General features: G+C 50.8%; 1 protein-coding gene across 4 annotated transcripts in view; it reads right to left on the reverse strand.

The window, feature by feature from the left end:
- Nucleotides 1-1,442, reverse strand: part of BICD1 (BICD cargo adaptor 1) — a 143,472-nt gene extending 142,030 nt beyond the window's left edge. For 3 of the 4 annotated variants that reach the window (XM_054696268.1, XM_054696267.1, XM_054696269.1), the window contains exon 1: nucleotides 1,193-1,442. In XM_054696268.1, the coding sequence (XP_054552243.1) occupies nucleotides 1,193-1,405 (213 nt within the window). In that variant the 5' untranslated portion in view covers nucleotides 1,406-1,442. The remainder of the gene's footprint in view (nucleotides 1-1,192) is intronic. The other variant, XM_054696270.1, reaches the window with a different exon arrangement.
- Between the last annotated feature and the right edge of the window lie 23,439 nt (nucleotides 1,443-24,881).

Consider the following 24,881-nt stretch of genomic DNA (forward strand, 5'->3'; position numbering starts at 1 on the left):
TATGCAAACATATGCATTTCCATTAGGCAAACATATGCTTTTCCATTTTTCCAAGTAAAAATCAGACAGAAAGTGGAATTGCTTACCATCATGTGTTAAACTAGAAGGTGAGGTGACCAGCTATGTCAGGAACCATGTTTTTTTAACTGTAACAACACAAAATAAGACACCTCCCCCCAAATAAAAGTTCCTTGAGTATGTTACGAGAAAAGCCTTTTTTATATCAGCTACCAAGTTAGAATATGCAAGATATCAAAAGGCACCTAAAAATAAAGCCCTGTCACAGGGAAAGCAGGGTGTGCGCTGCTACCCACAGTGCCTCGGGAAGCCGGGGGGAAACAGATCCAGCTCCTCCAGCCACATGCACAGTCTCCCAGGCGTCTGCCAGGAAGCAGAAGCATGTTTGCTATTTTCTTCCACTTCACTAGCGAGTGTTTCAAAGAAGCCAAATGTGAAAAGAATAAAGAGGACAGGTGCATGCATGACCCACCTGGGGTATCCTGGTCATATAAATACAGGACATTCTCATTTGCCAAGCACAGCCCCCCAGGTACCAAGTACCCCCATCCCTTCCCGGTTTGCAGGGGAGCTGGCTGGCCCTGGTCAGGGTGACCTTAGAAGCCCGGGGCACAGCAGGCCTGAGGTCAACAACAGGATGTCCCCACGGGGCCGCTTCCTCCGCAGCAGCCCTGGACATGGAGAGCTGCAGTCAAGGAGAATGCAGGCTGCCCAGCCTTTGTCCCAGGGCTGGGGAGTGTTCCCACCAGCTGGGGGGCGACCTCAGCCAAGGCTGAGGGACCAAGAGTCCATCCCCGACACTGGGGTGCAGGTCCCAACCTGCTCCTTGCCTCTGTGTCCCATGGGGTCGTCACTGAAGCCTGGGCTGAGGCAACAGCAGTTTGGAGAAGTTTGATTTACCCATTCCCGTCCGCAGAACATCTCCCGGATGATCCGACTCAGGGTCCCCCTCCCCCACGGCCTTGCCAGCCTGGCCTCCAGAATTCCAGCCACCGCAAGCATTTCCTGGGCAATTTTCCTCTGGCAGGCTGGACAATGGGCTCCTTCAGTCCCTCTTATCTACAAGGGGCGCCCAGATGACCAGGCGCTCCACACAGCATCCTCCCCGAGGTCCAAAAAAACAGCCGGGGCGCGGGCGGGGGCGCGGGGCGCAGGCGGCCGAGGGGCCACTCACCTCTTTGAGCTGCTCCAGCTCCTGCTTGAGGCTGTCGTACTCGGCCTCCAGCTCGTCATACTGCTGCTTGAGGGTCAGCTTCTCCTCCAGCACCACCAGCCCGTACTCGGCCGCCTGGATCTTCTCGTGGGTGGTCTCGGTCAGCTCCTTGGTCAGCCTCTCGATCTCCGTCTTGTACTGGTCCACACTGGACGACGCCTCCTCCGCGGCCATCGCCGCGGCGGCCGGGCGGGCGGGCGGGCGGGCGGAGGCCGGGTGCCGGGGGGCGCCCGCGGCGGGGCGGGGCGGGGGCGGGAGGGCGCGCAGGAGCGGGCGCGGGCGGCGGGGAAGGGGCGGGCGAAGCCGCCCCGCGGCGCCCCGGCCGCGGCCGCTACCCGGCCCAAGCGGCCGCCGAGGAGCGCCGCATGGATGGGCGGAGGACGGGAGCCCGCGCCCCCGCCGGCCGGTGCCCGGGCGCGCAGGCCGCTCAGCGCGCGGCGCCCGCCGCCATGTCTCGGGCAGCGCCTCTGCAGTCCCCGGGCGCGGCGCCGCGCCACCTGCTCGCTCCGGCCGCGCCGCACCCCGAGTGCTGCAGTCCCGGCCCCGCGGGGGGGCGGGCGCGCGGGGAGGGCGGAGCGCACGCGACACCCGGGGCGCCTCCCGCCGGGCGCGGGGCCCGGGGCGCGGGGCGGGTGGGGGCCCGCGGGGACGCCTGCTCCCGGCGGGGAGGCGCTGACCGAGGCGGGCGCCGGCGGCGGGGTGCGCGGAGAGGCGCCTGCGCCCCGCCCCGGCTTTGCCTCAGCCCGCGTCCCTCGCGAGCCCTGCCCCCACGGCGGCTCCGGCGCCGGGGCTGCCTGGCTGTGACCTGAGCCCGCACTCAGGAAACTGCCGGAGTCGGCGATTGTCCCCCAAAGAAAAGCCCACGGTAGCCTACACGCTCAGAGCCTCGCATCCTTCTTCCTGCCCGCCGGGCTCCCGGGATCCTTCCCCGGCGCCCGCAGCTCCAGCCTGGCCCGACCCCTCCACTGGCACCCCAGCCCGGATACGCACTGTGTTGCCCAAGCTTTCAGTGACCAGCTCATCAAGGATCACTGTCTACTTAGCAAAAGACCTGTAATGCAGGCACCAGGGAGCCTCGTGGGACCATTATTCCTGCCCTCGTAGTTCTGCTGTAGGGATTCTTCAATAAAGGAAAACTGCAAGAAATCCCCTATGTGGGACCCACAATTCCACCCATCAAACATTTACAAAACAGTAAGCACCAGGTAAGCTCTGGGGACCCGGAGCCCAGCACTCTTCTGAGTGCAGTCCATGCCTTCTCGGCAGTGCTCCCAACCCTTGGAGAGGGGATCCATTATCCTCAGTTTCCAGATGGTGAAACTGAGGCAGGCAAGTTGAGCCGCCTGCCCAAAGTCCCCGGACTGCCAGTGGCCACACTGGGTTTAGTCCTGACTCCAGGGCCAGGACCAAAGAATATGAAGGCAAAGACACAAGTGGAGAAGGGATTGGAAGCTGCAGCCTTGGGAAGGAACGATTCCTGGCCCCCTGAGCCTGTGGGACCAACAGACCCCTGTCTGACCAGGCCCTGCCCTCTCTCCTTTTGGGGGACACTTACTATGAAGCTGTCGCTCTGAGGCCTAGAGTGTCCAGCCAACACCCACACACATACACACATAGGGTTTCTGGGTTAGAAAGCAGGACTCGACACTCCCGTCACTGTGTGCATGGAAGAAAAGCAGACCCTTTGGGTGGTGAGGGAGGGACCTCAGTGACTGTGCCGTTACCAAGCCCTGGCCGCCAGGCTCTCTGGATGTGATTTCCACTGCCTCAAAAGACAGAAAAGGATTCCTTTCAGGAACCGACAATTACAACAAAATATTTCTGTGATTAACAGATGTGTGAATGAATGAATGAGGGAAGGAGGAGACCCTTGACACCTGCCCCCACGTGGAATTCAGCCTCCTTATCCAGCCTGATGCTAAGGACGGGGCTGAGCCTGTGCACCTAGTTCCCCACTCCCAGGAGCAGCCCCTGACATGCTGTGGAGCCTCCTGCATCACAGACAGGGCCAGAACTCTTGAGGGAGGAAAGCAATGAGCCGCTAACTGCTGTCTTCCTAGGGAAACCAAGCAAGAGGGAGCAGAACACTGGGAGTAGCTGGCCTGTGTTTCCCTTTCTCCTGGGAGGAACACACTTGGAGTTTGCCTTGGTCACTTTTCTTTCTCCAGTCCAGGGAGGCCCGTTCCCATGCTCCGAGGTCCTGACTCCAGGGCCCTAGACTGGAGAGCTGCATCGGCCTCATCTTCCCTCGGGACTCACATAAACCCAGCAGCTACACAGTGTGTGCTCACAAGGTGACCATTTCTTCTCTCTGTTTCCATCTTTTGCGACTTTTCTATTGAGTCTTCGTGGTTTTCCATTTAGCTGTTTAAGGCAATGGCTCCCGAGTCTCTGCTCATCCAGGAGAGAGGAAGACAGGTCATCTGGGAGGGACTCGAGAGAAGCAGTCCTCGTGGGAGATAGGGCAGGGCTGATCAGGAACACCCATGATGTCCAGTCAGCATGTGGGTCCCGGGAAAGCCCTGCCGTCTCTCCAGCCAAGGATGGACTCGGGGGTTAGGAAGCACACAATGCAGTAAAGGAACATCTCCCTCATTGAGCCCTCTCCTCTGGTCCTTAGAAAACATGATCAAGGGCCTCCCTAGTGGCGCAGGATTTAAAGTCACCGTTATCAAGCTACTGCCAGCCACGATAGCTCGAGTTCGATCCCCAGTCAGCCAGGGAGCTGACCCACATGGCACAGGAGACCTCTCCTGTCTTGCCCGTGGCTCCCCTCAGCAGTGGATTTCAGTAGATCCGCCTGTTCTGCTCCCCACTCTGTTTCTGGCACCCCTGGTTATACCCCAGTTCTTGTAAGCATAAATAAATATTTTTTTTTTAAATTTATTTGTTCGTTTGTTTGTTTTTTGTTTTGCTTATACAAGCACTGGGTACAGTCAGAAGTGCGGGAGGGTGAGAGAATTCACCAGAGCCAGAGCGGGGAGCAGAGCAGGCAGAAGGACCGAAGTACACTGCTGAGGGGAGCAGCGGGCGGCAGGAGAGGTCTGCACGCCATGTGGGACCCTCCTCCGGCGGCCGGGGAGCAGCCGGGGATCGAACCGGCACCACAGAGGCCGCGGGCAGCTTCGCAACCCAGCGCTCAACCGCTGCGCCACCGGGGAGGCCCTATAAATAAATTTTTTTAAAAAAGAAAACATGATCAATTCCAGAGAAAGTTAATCCAAAGTTTTGCTCTTTAAGTTCTTAAAAGATTTTTTAAGTTCCTTCAAAATTCCTTAAATCACAAAGCAATTTTAAGATCATATCCAAATACCTCCCTGTTGCAAAGACTGGGGCGGGATAATTATTTTTGTAGCCGTGGAAACACAGCTGATGCCATGGATACAGACCCAGCTCGCACAGATACATTTTAGTAAATCAAGTCAAGCAAATCCCTATATCTCCTGAAATCACTCATCTTAGAAATGTCTTCTTATTGCCAGCCCAGAATGTGGCATTTGACCGTTTGGCATTGTCTTCACACCCGGCTCAACTTCTTAGCTTCTTTTTCCGATGTCCTAGCTTTTTTGATCCTTTTTGAACTATGGGATAAGACCACGCCTGGAGGAGGAGATGCCCGAGAGGACCAGCCAACGACCCCCGAGACAGTAAGTATAGAGCATCCACTTAACTGTCCTCTAGTGTCTGTTCTGACTTCTCCTAAGGAAGCCCACGTACAGGGCAGCCTGTGTTCATGAGGATGCTGAGAGGCCAACTGCAGGTCGGCCCAGCCAGGCCCACATGCTGGGAAGAGCCACCCCACCCAGGGAATGTGAACATCTAGAGCCTTCCTATACCAAAGGGAAACCCAGCTCCAAGCATGTGATGTTCAAGTGGGTAAACAGATGTGAAGGTTGAGTCTGTCCTTTTCTTTGACTTCTTTTTTTTTAAGATTTCTTTTTATTTATTTATGCAAACAAGAATCGGGGTGTAAGCCAGAGGTGCGGGGGTGAGAGGATTCACCAGAGACAGAGTAGGGAACATAACAGGCGGATTGACTGAAATACAATGCTGAGGGAAGAAACGGGCAAGACAGGAGCGGTCTGTTGCGTCATGTAGATAGCTTCCTGACCAGTGGTTGGACTTAGGCTGTGGTGGTGACAGCACCCCCAAGGCTCTTTTGAATAGGCAGGACTGTGACAAGCTAAATGAGCAAGGCTGGCTATCCACATGTGACCAAGACAGGACTGATACTTTCTGATCCCTTTGCCCCATGGAAAGCAGCCTGCATTGTAACATACTCCCTGCACCCTTCATGTGAGACTAGGAAGAGGCAGGGCTAGGCAGGAACAGTCAAAGCTGTGACCTTCTGTAAGACCAGGTGTGGGCTAAGTGGGACCTCTGGTGGAGGGCAAGGCAGGGGACAGAAGGACACAAGTCACCAGGTGGGTCACAGTGCTGGGCCACAGCACCCCATCATTTACCCTACAGAGAAAGCTCTTAGCAATGCTTCCAAAACAGTCACAGCTTGTCACTAAGATGGCCGAGTGAGGACTCCATTGTTAATTCATCCAAGGTGTCTATACCTGTTTACTTTGTAGTATTGGGGCCACCCCATGCTTGGCTCTTCTGGATGCATACTGAAAAATTAACATGGGAAATGCAAACAATCCCTAATGGAATACTATTGAGACCAAGGAGAACTCGTTCCATTATGCCTTCATCGAGCTCAGCAGCTTGTGACATGGATTCCTGTAGATTATTCATTTTAGGGACACAAGTTACCATCCTCAAAACTCATGCAAAATGCTAGCAATTGTTTGTTGAGAGGTAGGACACAGAATAATTTAGGTTCAGGGAACCCAGGTAACAATAATTATGATAATGATGATATCCATTAAGTGGATAATGATGGATATCCATTTTTGGATATCTTAAACTATGACCACTAGTTGGCCTGAAGAATTATAAAAGGTAGGAGGCAGGGAGGGGGGATTAAGAACACCCTGAATCAGTCCACTTACAACATTTAATAAGGAACACGTACAGGTATTGAAAGGGAGGGCACAGTGGTTAATAAAACTGATGGCCAAAATGGGTGGGAAAAGTTTAATTGTCTGTAAACTGTACCCATTCTCCCAACTAGAGAGTTCAAATATGTATTGAGCTGGGAAGTTTGTTATTGTGTCTCTCCTCTATATAGGGGCAGTACAAGGATATAAACCTTCATAGGTGAAAAAAGACCTTCCTTCTACCCTTATAGGTATGATCATTGGGGCTATGATAAGAGCAATAAAAGGCAGATTAGAAGAGAAAAGATGCACAAACATATTCATTTTTCATATTACATGCATACAATTTAATATTACATACATTCATCCCAAGGAAAAAAAAAACAAATGCTCAAAAATCCTGTGAGACCTGAGAGCTCTAGGGGGTGTGGGGCAAGAGGGACGTAGAAGTAGCCACCTGGGAGAGAGAAAGATTTTTTGGAACGAAGAGTAGGTCTCGGAAGACTGGACAGGGACAGGGTCCTTTGAGACAGTGGGGCGGGGCGTGGGGACGGTGATGGATGCTGACGGTCAGCCTCCTTTCCTGCGAGGCCAGTCAGTCCTGCCTGGTTGAGGAGACTTGAAGGAGGGGACTGGTGACACTGAGTTCCTTTGGGAGGGTCTGCCTTTAAGGAGATAAGGAAGGTCAAAGAAAGCCTCTTCCTGTGTTTGCTGTTTTCCAAGAGCCTGCAGCTCAGAATAATCAAAACACCAAGGGACATGCATTGGGATGGTTTGTCTTGAACCTCTGTCATTTTACAGATGAGATGGCAGAGGCTGTAGCAATCACAGGTACTCATTTGGCCCTCAGAAGCCCAGCCAGCATGCTCACCAGAAGGCCCACCGATAAGTGATTTATCCTTAATAAGCACAAAGACAGTAATTAGCATCTTCACATCGCAAAGGAGTTCTCTGGTGGTCAAACCAGAGATTCAAGATAGATGGTGGCTGGTCATGCTTGAGGAGCAGAGAGTAAAGACCTAGGCCTGCATCCCAAGGACAGTGCCCATTCTTGGCCGCAAGACTCCTTGACCCCAAGTCTGGAGGGCCCCTGGGCCATCCAGTCATGGATTTGGAGAGTCCAGTTGCCTGAAGTCAGCCAAACCTGCCTTCTGTGGGCCTGATGATTCCAGGTGGCGACCACTGATGGATTCTTTGAGGACAACATTTGAGTTCTGGACCAACTGAGAAGTAATGCCAAGGAAAGAGGAAAACGAAAACTCAAACCTCACTTCTGTTACCCACGAAGAGTAGTTTGGACATCTAAGCTGTGTGTTGTGAACAAGCTGTGAAAGGTTCTGGAAACCATCTCTCCCTGGGTGGGCAGATAGGGAGTCAAGGCCCCCGGCACAGGCCAGAAGCATCTGTGCAAACTCTGCTGCCCACAGGCAGGGCCAGTCTTTCCACCCCCAGAAGAGGAAGACAGAAGAGCCGGAAAAAGATTTAACCTCTGCACCCCCACAGGGCATGCTTTAGAAAGGAAGCCATGACCCCTGCAGGGCCTTCCTCTGCACAGACACCACCTACATACATTATCAGAGCAGGAAGCACCTCCCCGTAATAGTCACATTTTTTACATCAGTGACATACTGTTCCCATCTGTGCAAGCTGAACTCAAAACTGTCGGCAGCTTCCCAGGTTCAAGTCCTCACTTTGATGAGCCCATCAACTCTTGGTCTGACTATGACTGAGATGGCCCTTCCAGTAAAGTGAAAGAGAAAAGGAGTGTGTTCACTGCCTTGCCTCCTGTCTACACCTTGGAACAGCCACCTAGGGCAAGTTTGGGACAAGTTTGGATAGACAGACACCCTAGAGGGCCTGCCCCAGGCTGGGCAGAGGGACAGAGAAGCGGGCCAGACCTCTGTGCCAGGGGCTCTGACATTCGGCTTCACCTAGTCAAGAAATGTGGCCCAAAGGCTGTCGCTCCCTGGTCAGACCACACACCCCACCCTCATGAGGACAGCAGGGATGAAGCCAAGGGCTTCTCCTGACACCCAGCAATACACAGCACGAAGTGTGCCAGTGAGTCCCTTCCACGGTGTCCCACCAGGAGGTGTACGTGGCCTGGAGGGAATAGCCAGCCCCAGGCTCGCCCACATTAATGTCTCTGAAGCACACAAATGAGCTTTTCACCTGCTGGGTCTTCTGCAAGTAGTAAGACCTACATGCAGACAGAAATCTTCAACAAAATAAGCCCAAGTGAAGGGCAAAAAGTCGAATACAAACCCCTTCACAAAAAATGGCTAAAAGCCAGTCCTGAGATTTGCCAGGGTCACCTACTAACCAGGCTCAGCAGCCCAGGGGGAGCCACGTCAGATGACACGTTAGTCCATGTGTAGGGGCAGGAAGACCACAGAGCAGGTTTTCTGATCCAGCAGACCAGGTAAAGGAGGAGTCAGAGTCCTCAGTGGTTTTTGCAGGCTTTTATTGGAGTTTACCAGGCATATGGCAGGCAGGGGTGCTGGGGGGCAGGGAGGCTGGCAGTCCTCCCAGCCCCCAGCAAATCCTCATTCTATCTGGGCTCTCTCTCTGGCGTTCTCTCTGCTTCTCTTCTTCTTCTCTCAGCTTCTGTTCGTTCTTGGCTTCTGCTGGCATCCCCGCGACACTACCCTTATAAACTCAGTCTCTCAGCCCAGGTGTACCCACTCCAGGTGCCCGCCATCAGACATGCATTCGGGACCGCAGGGTTCCCTCATCTATCCTGATGGCGGGAAGGCAGAAAAGCCTGATATTTTTTCCTTAGCCTACACCATGGCAAGCCTGGATCTTACATCTGGGCTGAAATACGCTCCAGCTGTTGCCTCCAGTGTGCCCCTTCCCTTTGATGGCTTTCTTCTTACTTGGCTGCATTCTGCCAAGTGTCCTTGCTCACATAACAAGACAAGATTTCTTTATAAGCATGCAGTCACTCTTTTGTCAGATGTCCATAAGAAAAGCCCAAATCAGTTTAAAGTCATTTCCTAGTGGACTCTAGGAAAGCGACATAACCCTGCAGAAAGACGCTGTATTTTTTCAGGATGCTCACTGATGAAATTGATGAAAACCTGATTCGACACACTGTAGCTGCCACCATGATGAATAAGCCCCCAGGAAGACAGGCAGAGGGCATGCATTTGAGGCCTGGGATGGAGGGAGGTGCCACGTCTGCGCACACTGTCACCGCTACCCTCACTGCTGACCAGCACATCAGGGACATCAATGGCTGTGTGTCCACTGATAAAAGTGGGCACAGGGGCCTGCAGATGCATCCGGGCCATGACGGCCTGGCTTCCCTGCCCCAGCGCCTCCACTGTCAGTTCAAGGAGGCATAGAAGACAGTTGGGAAGAACAATCACTCACGCACACATGCCCTCACCTTCCGCTCATCTGTCTGTAGGGGCAGGAACAGGACACAGTGCAGGTTTTCTAGGATCCAGCAGACCGGGTAAAGGAGGAGTCAGAGTCCTCAGTGGTTTTGCAGGCCTTTTATTGGGGTTCACCAGGCATATGGCAGGCAGGGGTGCTGGGGGGCCGGGAGGCTGGCAGTCCTCCCAGCCCCCAGCAAGTCTTCACTCTATCTGGGCTCTCCGACATTCTCTGCTTCTCTCGTGGCTTCTGCTACTTTTTTCTCAGCTTCTCTTTTGGCTTCTGCTTCGGCTTCTGCTGCTGATGGTGTCCCTGTGACGCCGCCCTTAAAAGCACAGTCTCAGCCCAGGTGAATCCCATCTACCTATGCCCACACCCTACTCCAGGTGCCCGCCATCAGGCATGCATTCAGGACAAGGATCCATCATCTGTCCTGATGGCGGGAGGGCAGAAAAGCCTGACATTTTTCCTTACCCTACAGTCCACCCCCTCAGGGTTTTCTGCCATATAGTCTTATATACAATTTTCTTAGCAAACATGAACAATGCAGCCATGGCCCACAAAAGCAAATACATCACAATATAACAAAATACAACAACACAAATAAGTCCAGGCAGGGCCCCAGCCTAGTGCAAAAGACAATTATTGGTACCAGCAGATGAGCCACAAATCTGCTGCCGAAGGCACTGCTCATACGAGGGAGGGGAATCACTCACGGCATCTATTATAACACACCAGGAGCCGTCGGGCTTCCCGGCCTTCTCTGGCTGTAGTCTCGGCTACAAGCCACACACCGCATCCACCCCCAGGATGCAATAGCTCTGGGATTGGCGATTCTATTCTGTTGGGGGTAATCGCCAACCCTCAGGGTTTCTGTCTGCAGTCGCTCCAACACTCGGCCTTCATAGCCACCCATGCGAGTCGCAGACCCCTGCACTCAGGCCGACCCACTGCACAAGCACATGGGTCGGGGATCCAAACTCTGCATTCGGCTCGGGCTCCACCCCAAGCCACGTTCCCCACCCGTCCCCCAAGGACAGGTTCCTCAGCTCCTCACCCTCACTCAAGAATGAGCAGGGCATCACCCACAGGTGATTTTACGAGACTCCCAGGTCTTCAGCATACTCAGGCTGCTCAACAGCCACTCAGGGCTTCTCAACTTAGCATCAGGACCAGCTTTTGCCTTCTCAGTTGGCTTTTCTCCTCCACCTGGCTGCTGGGCATGCACAGGCTGCTTTTGGCCACCAAGGCCCACTGGCCACCCCCAGATTCCCATCTCCTGGGGTTTACAAACAAAACTGTTCCATCCCCAGGGCCCCAAAACATATCAACCTGCAAGGTCCTCTGCCTTCTGGCGGGATTGTCAGTCCAAGTTCATCAGTCCATGTCCATCAGTCGAAGTGCGTTGGCCTCTCCCTGAATCAGCACTGGCGAGCTCTAAATCGCGGTCCACTCCTCCCCGACAATTCTGCTGCCTCAGGGGTTGTTGGCTGGTCCTTTCAGGTGTCATTGGCTGGTTCTCTCGGGCGTCTCCTCCTCCAGCTGAGGTCTTGTCCCGCAGCTCCCGGACGGTGTCCACCTTCTGTGCCACCATGGCGCTTCCAGCATCGTCACAGGCAAAGTCTGTTACTCCTTAGTCCCTCCAGGTCTTCGGAGGGCTCCATACCCGTCTGCATGGATCATCTTGCCGACTTACGCCAATTGTAGGGGCAGGAATAGGACACAGTGCAGGTTTTCTAGGATCCAGCAGACCGGGTAAAGGAGGAGTCAGAGTCCTCAGTGGTTTTGCAGGCCTTTTATTGGGGTTCACCAGGCATATGGCAGGCAGGGGTGCTGGGGGGCCGGGAGGCTGGCAGTCCTCCCAGCCCCCAGCAGTCTTCACTCTATCTGGGCTCTCCGACATTCTCTGCTTCTCTCGTGGCTTCTGCTACTTCTTTCTCAGCTTCTCTTTTGGCTTCTGCTGCTGCTGCTGCTGGTGTCCCTGTGACGCCGCCCTTAAAAAGGCACAGTCTTAGCCCAGGTGAATCCCATCTACCTATGCCCACACCCTACTCCAGGTGCCCGCCATCAGGCATGCATTCAGGACAAGGATCCATCATCTATCCTGATGGCAGGAGGGCAGAAAAGCCTGACATTTTTCCTTACCCTACACTGTCTTAGGGACATGTGGCTCCAGGCAAGATTCAGGATGGGCAGTGGGGAAGCTGTGAGCATCACAGCAACCCAGGGGGGCCGCCACCTGACTAGCCAAAAGCAACATTGCCAGACTCAGCTCGTTTTCCATCATGATTTTGCTGGCTGCCTTGTCAACTCTGAGGAAAATACTAACAGCTGAGGAAGCACCTTAGACCACACGCTAGAACCAGCAAGGAAGAAAACAGGGATTCCGAAGCCATGATATAGTAAGTCTCTGAATTTATGTGACCTTACATGCAGTTCTGATGTAACAGATTATCCATCAAGAATTCAACACAGGGTCCTCCCTGATGGCACAAGGGGTTAAGATGCAGCACAAGTTAGATCCCCTGCCAGGGAGGCGTCTCACATGGCGCAGCAGACCTCTCTGGACTCACCAGCTGCTCCCCTCAGCAGTGTATTTCAGTACATCTGCCTGTTCTGCTCCCTACTCTGTCTCTGGTGAATCTTCTCACCCCCACATCTCTGGCCTGCACCTCAGCTCTTGTATGCATAAATAAATAGAATAAATCTTAAAAAAAATTCAACACAAAACATGGTAAATGTTAAACTGATGAAATAAAACCCATTTCCCTTTCCAAGGAGCAGCAATAGCTGGTAAAAGGCAACATTTGTAGCCTTAGCGATATTCCAACAGAGGTGATCATTGACAATTGTTGGAAAGTATATGTGGACATCACCAAGATGCCATTTCTCACCTGTTGGTTGGTGGAACTCTGGAATGTGCTGGCTGCGCCGGTGGCAAGGCTGTGGGGACCAGCCACACACACCACACAGGGCCTGCAACATCATTCAAGATTTCCAGGAGGGAGTTCTAAGAAACAAACAAAACACAGTAAGTGGACTTTTTTTTGCCACCCTAAATCAAACAAGAAAAAAGATACTTTTTAGGAGCCCTCCCCTGCTCATGGCATCTGCAAATGCCAACAGCACATCAGCATCACATCATAAAATGTGACTTCAGGGTCTCCCTGGTGGCCTAGGGGTTAAGTCTCAACACTGTTACTGCTACGGCCTGAGTTCGATCCCTGGCCAGGGTGCTGACCTACATGGAGCAGCAGACCTCTCCTGTCTCTCCTGCTGCTCCCCTCAGCAGTGTGTTTCAGTACTTCTGCCTGTTCTGCTCCCTACTCTGTCTTTGGGGAATCCTCTTAACCTCCCCCCATCCCTGCACCTCTGGCCTACACCCCAGTTCTTCTACACAAACATAAATCTTTTTTTTAAATGATATTTTTAGATATCTTACTATCAGAAATTTGAAAATGGGGCCTCCCCGGTGGTACAGTGGTTGAGCGCTGGGTTGTGAAGCTGCCCGCAGCCTCTGCAGCACTGGTTTGATCCCTGGCCAACGGGCGAGGGTCCCACATGGCGCGCAGACCTCTCCTGCGGCCCGCTGCTCCCCTCAGCAGTGTATTTCGTCAGTCTGCCTGTTCTGTTCCCCGCTCTGGCTCTGGTGAGTTCTCTCACCCTCCCATGCTTCTGACTGTACTCAGTGCTTGTACAAATAAATAAATAAATCTTTAAAAAAAAAATTGAAAATGTCAGACGACAGTACAAGCTTATTGTTCATCTGGCGCAAGGACGCCTCAAGGGTGTGGCTGGCCATCTGCAGGTTGTTGAGTCCACTTTCAGGAAACCTCTCTCCCTTGCCTTTGCTCTGGGTCTGCCCACATCAGGCTGATTGTTCTGAGCGCACCTGGTCTTCCTCAGCGAGCTCCCTACTTTCTTTCTCCCAAGCACTCCCCTAATAGAACACCCCATGTGTGAGTCCATCTTGACACCCGCAACTTAGAAAGCCAGGCTGTGCTCACCCACTTTGTCCAGGCCCTATTGGTTCCTTTCTGCCATTGCCACATTTCCTTCCCTGTGTCTGTGACATGCTCCTCTCTTCCCTGGAAGGTATCCTGAAAGGTGCATGGTATTAAGACATGAAGCAAGAAGTAAGGTGCAGACACCTCTCTTCTCAGACCTGCACGAGATACCCCAGCACCCACAGGCTTGGTACATTGAGGATCAATAGAAAAGACCTTGGTTGGAACAATTTTGAGTTATGGAAATTGGCACATTCAAGGACTATGCATGACAAAAATCTTATCCCTGTTGTGCCTGGAAGATCCAGGCAGGAGGCAGCCAAGACACACACCCAACTCTGGCCCCAGACCTCCCTGTTCAGACCACCTACTTATTTGTGGTCTCCCATCCACTCCATTGTAGGAAGGTGTTTCCATACTAACCACATGACCCTAAAGCCAGTAGAGTGTTAATGGGAAGAAATGTCTCAGCAGTAGTTAGATGAGTTCATTAGATCTTCAAAGTGAGGGTTCGAACCCGGGAAGCCCCCGGACAGCTTTTGCTCTGCAAGAGCTGCTCTCATAATTACGATCTTGAGTTTATTTTATGTGGGCAGGAACAGTGAGTCAGTGACATAAAAAATGGAAATGTTCTCAAGTGAGGTGTTTCTAGTTCTAGGGTGTTTTGACCTGGGGATACATGGAGGACCCCTGTGCAGAGGAGAGCAATGCTGGGGCTCAGTCTTTTTTTTTTCCAGAGAGTGCCCTGGGGCTGCAAATGCTGCCCAGGTTAACCCTTCCTGCTCCAGCTAATTGATCATTAGTGGGGGACAAAACGCTGCCCTTCCCCGCAGGCAGCAGACTTGGCACAGCTCTTTCTCTGACTTCACGTGCATGCAGATGGCCTTGCTCTTATCTGCTAGGCCAGGGAGGGGTCACTCCCCAGACACTTTACAGTGTGTTCACAGGACTACAGCATGGAATAGTTGGTTATCTCTGATCCTGTGCCCCCAAATTCCCACTGCCCCAATGCCCCAGTCAACTTTCACATATCCTCTATCTCCACACCACTGGGTAAAAACCCAAAGGCCTTTCTCTGCCGGAAATTAGACTCCGACAACACACCGTCTGTGTGACCATCCCAGACACCACCTCCAGCCTGCTTGGGTCTCACTTTGCTGGTCTGTGAAGTCTCAGCTACAAATCAGGTTCTCGCCAATCAGTGCTAATGATTGACGAGACGCCACTGACCGCTGGCTGGCAGCTCAAAGCAGCGGAGATGCTGTCGGCTGTGTTTTCACTGGACACTGTGAACCAGGCATCTCCGCTTGCTCTTTCCTGATGACTCTAGTCTCAGGCGTTTCCCAGGAGAACAGCCACCATCAGAGAATATTAAATGGAAGCCATGGTCCCCTCTGCTGCCATCTCCTGGCGTAACTGGAGTACTACGCCTTAAGAAGGGAGAGATTGTATCTCAATGACTACTTCATGCTGGACGCTGATAACTGGAGATTTCACATAAATTCTTCACTTTCTACCCCATCACCTTCCATAGTATTTTCACCCTCCTTTTGATTTTGGGAGACACTGAGTGCAGCAGACACTGTTGGTCATCTTTCCCCAAACAGACAAATCCTCCCAAGGTGGAATCTGGTGTAATAGAGGACAAGCAGGTTCTTACCTGTCTGTGTCCAGATAGATAGATAGATAGATAGATAGATAGATAGATAGATAGATAGATAGATAGATAGATAGATAGATAGATAGATAGATAGATAGATAGATAGATAGATAGATAGATAGATAGATAGATAGATAGATAGATAGATATAGGTATACTGATATAGCTATAGAGGTAGATAAATATCTAGAGAGAATTTTTGAGCCTTTCTCTCTCTCTCTGTGTGTGTGTGTGTGAGTGTGTGTAGTGAAGATATTGTAAGATTCAAACATTTTCAAGATAAAATGTCGAAGAATATCAAAATGTAACTTTCAAAAACTTAAAATCACAGCTTGAGACCTGCACAAAGAGGGGTCGCACCAAAGGAGGATGCAGTGCAAAGGCTTACTCAGCTGCTAACAAAGGGAGCATGCGGGCTGGAAAAGCTGGCTGGGAGGAGGATTTGAGAGACTGCATGTCTGTAATAATCGGGGAAAAGAGAACGCAAGCTTTGGGTTGCTAATTTAGACACAAACCTGTGGAAATTAAAACAAAAATTTCAAGTCTTAGGGCCACCTTTTCAACTGGACAGAAACCACTTAGATCTGTGCTGAAGACCATTTGTAAAGTATCCATCTATGTAGCATTGACCGTCACAGACTCTGGGCCCTAAATGATTGTACATCCCAGGGGTTCTCTGTGTGGTTGGACATCTTTGGGGGGCGGTGCCGAAATCCTTCAAAGAGACCTGCAAGGTTAAATTACCTTTATAGTAATTCTAAGGTAATATCTGCCTTTTTGTACATGCTCTCAGGAGTATATGGTGGAGTTTTCCAGAGGCCACATGAGATAAAGCTGACTACACAACAGAGGTGTGAACCCATGTGCCTTCTATTTAGCCAGACATGGAAGAATAGGCAAAAACATCACGTCATTCCTCTCGCTAATTTTTTGAAAATGCATTTATCTTTTCAAATGAATTATTTATGATAATATATAATGAGTTTATTTTTTAATGAGCTAATAAATATTTTAAGGCTTCTGCCGTAATTTGATACATTAAATATTGATTGATACAACCCACCTAATTAGAAGCTTTTTGAGGTCCTCGATAATCTTGAGAATATATGTTAGGAGGGTTTAAGTTAGACAATCATTGCCTCAGAAAATGAGATGGTACTTAGCATTGCTTCTTTGTTATGACTTGGAAAGAATACAGGTACAGTATCGCTTTATTCTTACATTGCAGGTCATTTTAATGGAAGAAAAAGTGCTAAGTGAAACAGATGAAATGAATTGATTCCCAGAAATGAATTGATCTGAATCAAAATTTGGAAATCATTCACAACTGACTGCAGCCCTGACTTAGAAGTCATAACACTGCAATTCTGAGATTCCAGAACAATCACTGATCATTTTAGGTTATGTCTTTTTCATCTTATTTCTGTGCACATCAAATTTATAATTTTGTCTCATGGAGGACACTGTTCACACTGGGTAGCAGTTCTCTCTCTTCACAAGGGTCGTGTGCAGTGCCAGCTGAAGGTTGTGCCACAGGCTGGCTGGCTGGTGTCAATCTACCTTTTTCCTCATGGACATTAAAGTGGACATTGCCTCCACCTCTTCTACGATGCGAACACTGTGGTGGACACAGGTGTGCACGCACACACACAGGTGGCCCTGCATTTGGTCTATCATCTTCACAGAGAGGGTTTTGACTGTGACTTTCCATGCTGGGCAACTGATGGAGGAAACAAACTGCATGAGAAGGGTGTCAAGTGTTACCTTTCCTGTTCCGTTCCTTTAAAAAAAAAAAGGTTTATTTATTTTAATACAAGAACTGGGGTACAGGCCAGAGGCGTGGGAGGGTGAGTGGATTCACCAGAGACAGAGCGGGGAGCAGAACAGGCGCATGGACGGAAATACACTGCTGAGGGGAACAGGGGGAGAGGCAGGAGAGGTCTGCTGCCCCTAGTGGGTATCTCCCTGGCCAGCCGGGAACCAAACCCGCACTGCATAGGCTGCGGACAGCTTCACAGCACTGCGCTCAACCCGCTGTGCCACCAGGGAGGCCCTCCTGTTCAGTTCCTTGCACTGAAAGCCCGGGCCTTAACCTTGGGGGTCAGTGACAGGAAGAAACCCTCCTATCCCCACCAGCACACCCTCTACCCTTGGGCCCAGCCTCGGGACTGAGGTGACCACTGCCCCATCTGACAGGGCCCTGGGGCTGCAGTGATTCTCTGCAGGAGTCCACCTGCCCCCTGGAGGACAGTGTGGAGCTTTTCAAAAGTCTTCCTGATTTGGAAAACCCTATCCCTGGAGGCTGCTCTGGTGTGGGCCGTGACGGTGACTCCCCTGCCTGCGTCTCCCCATCTGACTCTCGCTCTTGTGCACAGAACCCCAGCATCTCATTGGTCACTGTGACTTCTAGGACGGTCACAGCAAACACTACATGCTAATTGTCACGAGGCAGCAAAATCCTGTCACCCCAAGTATGTTTTTCTTGGCAAAAGTCTGATTTCAGGAAAATGACAAGGCTGCATGGAAGTAGCCTCACTCTGAAGGTCTACTCCAGAAAGCCCCACTCCACTGTCTCTATTCCTTAGAGAGGGCAGAAGTGCCTTTGTTTTTACCTGGTCAAGATGACCAAGAGGGGACTGATTTCCCCTTCCTTCCCGAATCACCCTTGTCCTAGCTAAGCTTGTTAAGATGGCTTCTAAAGCCACATGGATGAAGGACTCAGTCACACTAGGCCCCCTCCTATCTACAGGAGGTGGACATGCTGTCATTAGCTTCTCTATTGCTTTTTCTCATAACAGTCTGTCAACGGTGGGCCTCCCTGGTGTCCTAAGGTTAAGTCTCAGCGCTATCACTTACTGCGGCCTGAGTTTGATCCCCAGCCAGGTTGCTGACTCACATAGGGCGCAGCAGACCTCTCCTGTCGTGCCTCCTCCTCCCCTTAGCAGTGGATTTCAGTTGATCTGCCTGTTCTGCTCCCCACTCTGTCTCTGGGGAATCCTCTCACTCTCCCCCGCTCTCCTAGCACTTCTGGCCTGGACCTCAGTTCTTCTATGCACACATGAAAATAAATCTGTAGGGACCTCCCTGGTGGTGCAAGGGGTTAAGTGTCAGGTCTATGAAGCAATCTGCAGCCTCTGCAGCATGAGTTCGATCCCCGGCCAGGGAGGTGATCCACATGGCACAGCAAACCTCTCCTGTCTCGCCTGCTGCTCCCCTCAGCAGTGTATTTCAGTCAATCTGCCTGTTCTGTTCCCCACTCTGTCTCTGGTGAATCCTCTCACCCCCTGCACCTCTGGCCTGTACCCCAGTTCTTATTTGCATAAATAAATAAATCTTTAAAATAAATAAATAAATCTTTTTTTAAAAAGCTGTCAAAACCCATTCAGGACCCCATCTGGGGTCCACTGCCCCTCAAATTAAGCAAGTATTTCTATCAGCAGCCTAAGACCCAAGGGGAATCTCCTCACCTACAATAAAGCTGCATTTCTAACTTCCCTAGGCTGATTCCCTCAAGAATTCTTCCCTATGTAGAAGAACCTCAGCCCTCCCAGTGCTCCAGCCCTCATCAGTAAGGGGTGGCTTCCTTTTGACAGGGCTGGGGAGGGAGGGCAGCACACCTGTACAGTAGCTTGCAGGCAGAGCAGAGCCTATGTGCAGACACTGTGTGACTGACACTGTTTTCTTTGAACTGAAACTCTTGTTTTGAACTGAGAGTCCTGCCCCAGTGACGCCAGCAGAAGGTGCCGGGCATCAAAGCTGCCGGGAAAACAGGACGTTCCTGGGTCAAGATGACCAAGGAGAGGACAGACTCTGGGGCCAAACATGACAAAGACCAGGGTGCCCGCCTGACGGGCTGTTCGCTTATGATTAATTATCTATGTTCAACTCACTAGAAAAAGGCCAGCTTGAGACGAGATGTCAGAATGGGTTTGGGGGGTATAATACCCCATTCTCTCAGATCCCTGGCCTCTGACAATCAAGTGCCACTCTCTACTCAGGTGTCTTCTGGAAGCAACAGGCAGCCCAACCCCCAACACTGTGCATTACTTAATGGTGAAACTTGACTGCTGCTGTGTGGCTCAATTGGAGCTTTCTATTGACTTTTCTCTTTGTCTTTTTCAAAATGCTCTTACTGAGGTAACAATGGCTTACAACACTATACAGGTTTCATGGGTGCACCATTACTAATCGGCTTCTGCAGAGACAACATCATGTTCACCAAAACTTTAGATGCGCCAACACCATACACTGGCCCCTTTCCCCAGCTCACCCACCCCTTCCCTTCGGGCAACCGCTTTGTTCTTATTGTCTCAGAGCTTGTTTTTGTTTGTTGTGTTTGTTCATTCATTCTGTTTATCTTCCACATATGAGTAAAAAGATTTTTTTTTAATTTTTATTATTTATTTTTGCATAGAAGAACTAGGGTACAGGCCAGAGGAGCAGGGGGTGACAGGATTCATCAGAGACAGAGTGGGGAGCAGAACAGGCAGATTGACTGAAACACACTGCCAAAGGGAGCAGTGGGCGAGTCAGGAGAGGTCTGCTGTGCCTTATATGGGTCAGCTCCCCAGCCCAGCATGGAACTCAGGTCTTAGGGGTAATAGCGCTGAGTAATAGTAATAGTAATGTGGGTCTGCTAAACTTAAGTGGCCTGTTCGGCTGCCATTATGGTTACCTGCAGTTCTGCATCCTATACAAGGTCAGAACTGCCCTTTAGAACCAGTCAATCAGCCATAGGAGCCAAACCTTACAAGGTGCCTTTCATATCAATCAATAGCACCCTGGGAAGCATATGCATCAAGAGGTATGACCGGGAACGCCCGGGGGGCCGAGGATTGATGTATGACAAGGGACCCCAGAAGCTGATCAGTGGAATGCCTTGTTGATAAGATTAGGACCATGGCCGGGGGGGCCTGGGGTCTGGTTTCTATTACACTTGTCGCCAAGCTGATAACATGGTCAGCAGCGTCATGTCCCCCCAAGCCCTAGATGACATTCCTTAGTTTCACCCATCCTTTTCTCCTTGTCCTCGTAACCCACGTAGCTGATGCTGTATGATTATTCTATCAATAAAAATGACCAGGATCTTGCTCTCAAGCAGTATCCTGCATTATGTAGCCTGCTCCATGACTCCCGTTTCTTTATTAGCGTGGTGTTGCCCAACGCAACACGCTGAGACTTAACACACTGGATTAAGTCTCAGCCACCAGGGAAGGAGACCCCCAAAATGTTTTGAGCTGTGTGTAAGTAGGTGTCTGGTAGAAAGGTGGTCACCTAGCCAGGAGAAGATGACATTCTACCACCCCAACAAAAACAGCCTACCTTCCCACTGCCTGAGACACCACAACACAAGTCTCCTGGAGTGGTTTTCCTGAAACCAAAGCACTCCCACGACAGTACAAACGCCCCTCCAGCATCCACCCGGGGCTCCCTGCGGCCTGCCTCAGTCTCGCCTGCTATAAGGGAAATGAGTTAAATCAGGCTATCCTTCGCCTTCCAAAAACAGACAGCCTGTAAACTTGAAGTTTATCTTGTCCATCTTTGGACATGCAGCAAACAACAGATGGGCCTTGCACCACAACCATGTATCAGTTGTGGGTTGTGGGCTCATAACAGTATAAAGGGGACTAGGGCCTCAGTCGTTGTTCTGCCTTTTAGCCTTTCAGACTTTCTGTCTCTCGGTGCCTGCCTCCCTGTGTATACCTCCCATTTCAGCATTAAAGGCAAGTCAGACACATCTGAGGCTCCAAGATTCTTCTTCCATTTGCCTGAATCAACAGTGAACTTGCCTGGCCTGGGACAGCTGCCTGGCACTTGCCCAGGACACTGTCCACAAAGCCCACTTGAGTTCCTCTAACCTGTGAGGGTACAGGGCGAGGCTCAGTTCACCACAATGTCCAGCACTTCGTATGTGGTCAGTTAACACTGCCCAGATTACATCTTAGGGAATCTAAGGTCTCTCTGAGCTAGAGTAGAGAGACCTACTGAGAGATAATGGAAACTGATGAACTGTTCCAAGGATTCCCAAGTATCTGCCTGGAAAATTCTCCAAAATTTAGAACGAAGGCAAAAAGGGGGAGTCTCACATCTTTGCTATAACATGTGGGGGGCAGAGCCACCAGGTTTGTCTTGGTCCGGGGCCGATAGGTGCATTCACCAGGAGTGGGTGTTGGTGTCTGCACGGTGTGGGGCTGAGACATCACCACAGCCAGAAAAAGGATGGCATGGCTACAGAAGAACCAGGCTGGGTTTCCCCAGAGGTCATGGTAATAAAAGCCTGTCCCATTATTTGCTATCAGTTAAGTGACCCTGGATGAATGAATAATGAACTTGGAGATTTTATGTCCAGAGGAGATTAAACAATGTGTGTGGGTGGGATAGCTAACTCCAGGGCTCTGGGCAGCCCTGTATCCCACATGTCCTGCTCTATAAGCACCTTGCTCCTCAGGTGCTCTTTGAATTAGTCACAGCATCCTCCCTGGGGCCTCATAAGTCAAAGGTAAGATCTATGCTGTGGGGTCATTTTATATTTGTGGTAGAGTCATTCAGGGTTTTACCTTTTTGAAAAATCACACTTGAGCACGACTCATCTGTGTTCAAATTGTGTCTCGAGACCCAGCCCCCCATTCTGTGAGGGGAAGGAGACTGGCCAGCGATGACACCAATTTTTTTTAAACTCTTTTTAAAAATAATTTATGTGTTTATATATATTTTACATTGTTGTTCATTTTTAAAAAATGTTTTCTTTCTTTTCTCAGGTGTAGTCCCCTAATTTCCCACAACCAATTCACCTGTGCTCCATCCCCATAATCCCTTGTGCTCTTCCTGCCCTCATTTTGATCCCTGTCCCTCCCCTCCCCTGCAGAATGTCCCTAATTTATAGTTGTCTATTTTTGTTGTGTTGTAGTATTGTGTTTTTTATTGTTTTTTTTTCCCTTGATCTCTTGTATGGTTCCCCTATATTCCTCCTATAAGTGAAACAATCCGATATTTTTCTTTTTCTTCTGACTTATTTCACTGAGCATAATCCCTTCTAGCTTCATCCACGTTGCTGTGAATAGCATGAGTTTATCTTTCTTGATTGCTGAATAGTATTCCATTGTGTATATGTACCACATCTTCTTGATCCAGTCATCTATTTTTGGGCATTTGGGTTGATTCCAAGTCTACCTATTATAAATAGACCTGCAATAAATGAAAGGTTCGGCGCGGTAAAGAAAAGGAGAGCCAGGCTACATTTCTCAAAGGGAGGGAAAGTTTATTGTGCCCCGGGCGGACCTCACGCACCCAAGGCGGGGGTCAGTGGAGTCGCGCACGTTGTTGGGGGGAAGCAGGGTTTTATAGGGTGAGGAGAGGTCAGGTGGGTAGTTGGGCTCGTAGGCCGGGAAAAGTTTGTAGGGCAGGTAGAGGTTCTTTGTCTGAGATGAGACTCGTAGGGGGAGGGGGGAGGCTCATTGTCTGAGTCCTCCAGGCAAGTATCCGCATTCCTGCCCCCCAGGTGGGCTTCCGGGTTGGCTCCTGCATTCCGGCCTCCTGCATGGACCTTTCAATAAACATAGGGGTACAGTTATTCTTTTGAATTAATGTTTTTGTGTCCTTTGGGTAGATCCGTAGGAGTAGAATTGCTGGGTCATATGGAAGCTCCATTTTTAGTAGTCTGAGGAATCTCCACACAGTTTTCCATAGTGGTTGGACCAATTTGCATTTCCACCAGCCAGTGTAAGAGAGTTCTTTTCACCACATCCTTGCCAGCATTTGTTGTTGCTAGTTTTTTTAATATGTGCCATTCTCACTGGTGTAAGATGTTATCTCATTATAGTTTTAATTTGCATTTCCCTAATTATGAGGGATGTTGAACATTTTTTCATATGCCTGTTGGCCATTTGCATTTCCTCTTTGGAGAAGTGGATGATGCAATTTTGAAAAGGCTGTTTGACCCCGAGAAACAGGGATGTGCTGAACTGTTTATAAGCTCAGTGCATGTCAAGTCCTGGCAGTTGAGTGGCCAAGATAACCCAGATATCTTCAGGACACAGCAAGGGGAGAGGTGCACTTTCACAGAGATAAAACAAGCTCCCCTTTCAGACAGCACTTCTTAGGAAGGGTGCTGAGTTCTTATTCATGTCCAGAGCTTCTCCTGTAGTCAGGGCCCTGGGCAGTGAGGCCATGGCTTCCATTTGTGGGATCGTGTGTTACCTGAGTCACCTTTTTAGTCTGGCAGTTTCTCTGTAGGAGTCTTTTAAAGCCACATGTCCTCTGGGTGAGGACAGCTCTGCTGACGTGAGGTGACATTATCAGCCTATCACCAGGCTCTCACCGCCTGGGTTTATCTGCCATTGGGCTTCCCTAAGTACAAACTGGTGTAGTTACAGCAGCAGAATTTAAGGTCGTGCTTGCTCTTTGAATAAAAGGAAAACAAAGGGCCTCCCTGGTGGCGCAGGCGGTTGAGTGCAGCGCTGTGAAGCTGTCCGCAGCCTCTGGAGCGCGGGTTCCATCCCAGCCGGCTGGTGAGAATCCCACATGGTGCAGCAGACCTCTCCTGTCTCTCCCGCTGCTCCCCTCAGCAGTGTATTTCGTCAGTCTGCCTGTTCTGTTCCCCGCTCTGTCTCTAGTGAATCCTCTCACCCTCCAGCGCATCTAGCCTGTACCCTGGTTCTTATATAAAAAAAATAAATAAATCTTAAAAAAAAGAAAAGAAAAGAAAGCTGAAGTTCTGGCATCTTCTTCCTGCATCCCTGTGGTTCCTTCTGTGCTCACTCCAGGGCCACACACCCTGGTAGAAGGTGGGGTGCAGCAACAATGTACCTGTCTCTCTCTGCCCCATTTCCTCTCTTTATTTACCTTTAGGCTTAACTTTGTCTTCTTGCATTCCCAGGGAAAAGGGCATAGCCAGGAAGATCACATCTGAATTGCTGAGCACCAGGTGGTAGGGAAAACCTGCAGAGTGAGGATGGAAGTGCTGGCGCTTGCCCACTGCCCTTCTACCCACCAGTGATTCTGGAAAAACACCCTTGCTGTCTGCCAAACAGCAGGGGTCTGACTCCTTAGACTGTGGACAAATTAAACTGCTCTCCTTCCCAAACCCTGTCTCCTTTTATCACCCAGGGAGCCAGACGACAGGCATCTGGGCAGCTCGGTGCCACCACTGGGTGGCAGCTGTGCCCAAGGCAGTAGGATCTATTTTACAGGGAGAAATCAACCACTTCTAAAAGGTAACTGAGAAAGCGTCTCCTTACAGCTTGCACTGGGAGCCTCGCAGCCCCAGTCCTGCTGGACCCACCTGTCCCAAGCACTGCAGACAGCACACAGAGGCTTTCATAGCCCCTGAAGTGGGAAGTCCAAAGCCAAGGGGCTGCCTGCTCCTTGCTGTCCTGGCTGGCCAGTACCTGCCTTCTCAAAGTGTGCGTCCTGGCACAGTGTCAGAGCCGGCCCCACTCCCCAGGGGCTTCCCTGGACTAGCCACCCCCAAAGGTCCTGTCCCCATGTGAATCTGGGGGCCACCAGGATTTGTCCATGAGGCTGCCCTCACTGAAAACACATAAGCACAGATGAAAGGCTGCCACTTATAGGGAGAGCGAAGGAGTGGGAAGGGATTGTTCCAGGTCAAC

Source organism: Talpa occidentalis, unplaced genomic scaffold (assembly GCF_014898055.3).
Source record: "Talpa occidentalis isolate TD23 unplaced genomic scaffold, MPIMG_talOcc4v2.1 talOcc4.16, whole genome shotgun sequence".
Classification (NCBI taxonomy): domain Eukaryota; kingdom Metazoa; phylum Chordata; class Mammalia; order Eulipotyphla; family Talpidae; genus Talpa; species Talpa occidentalis.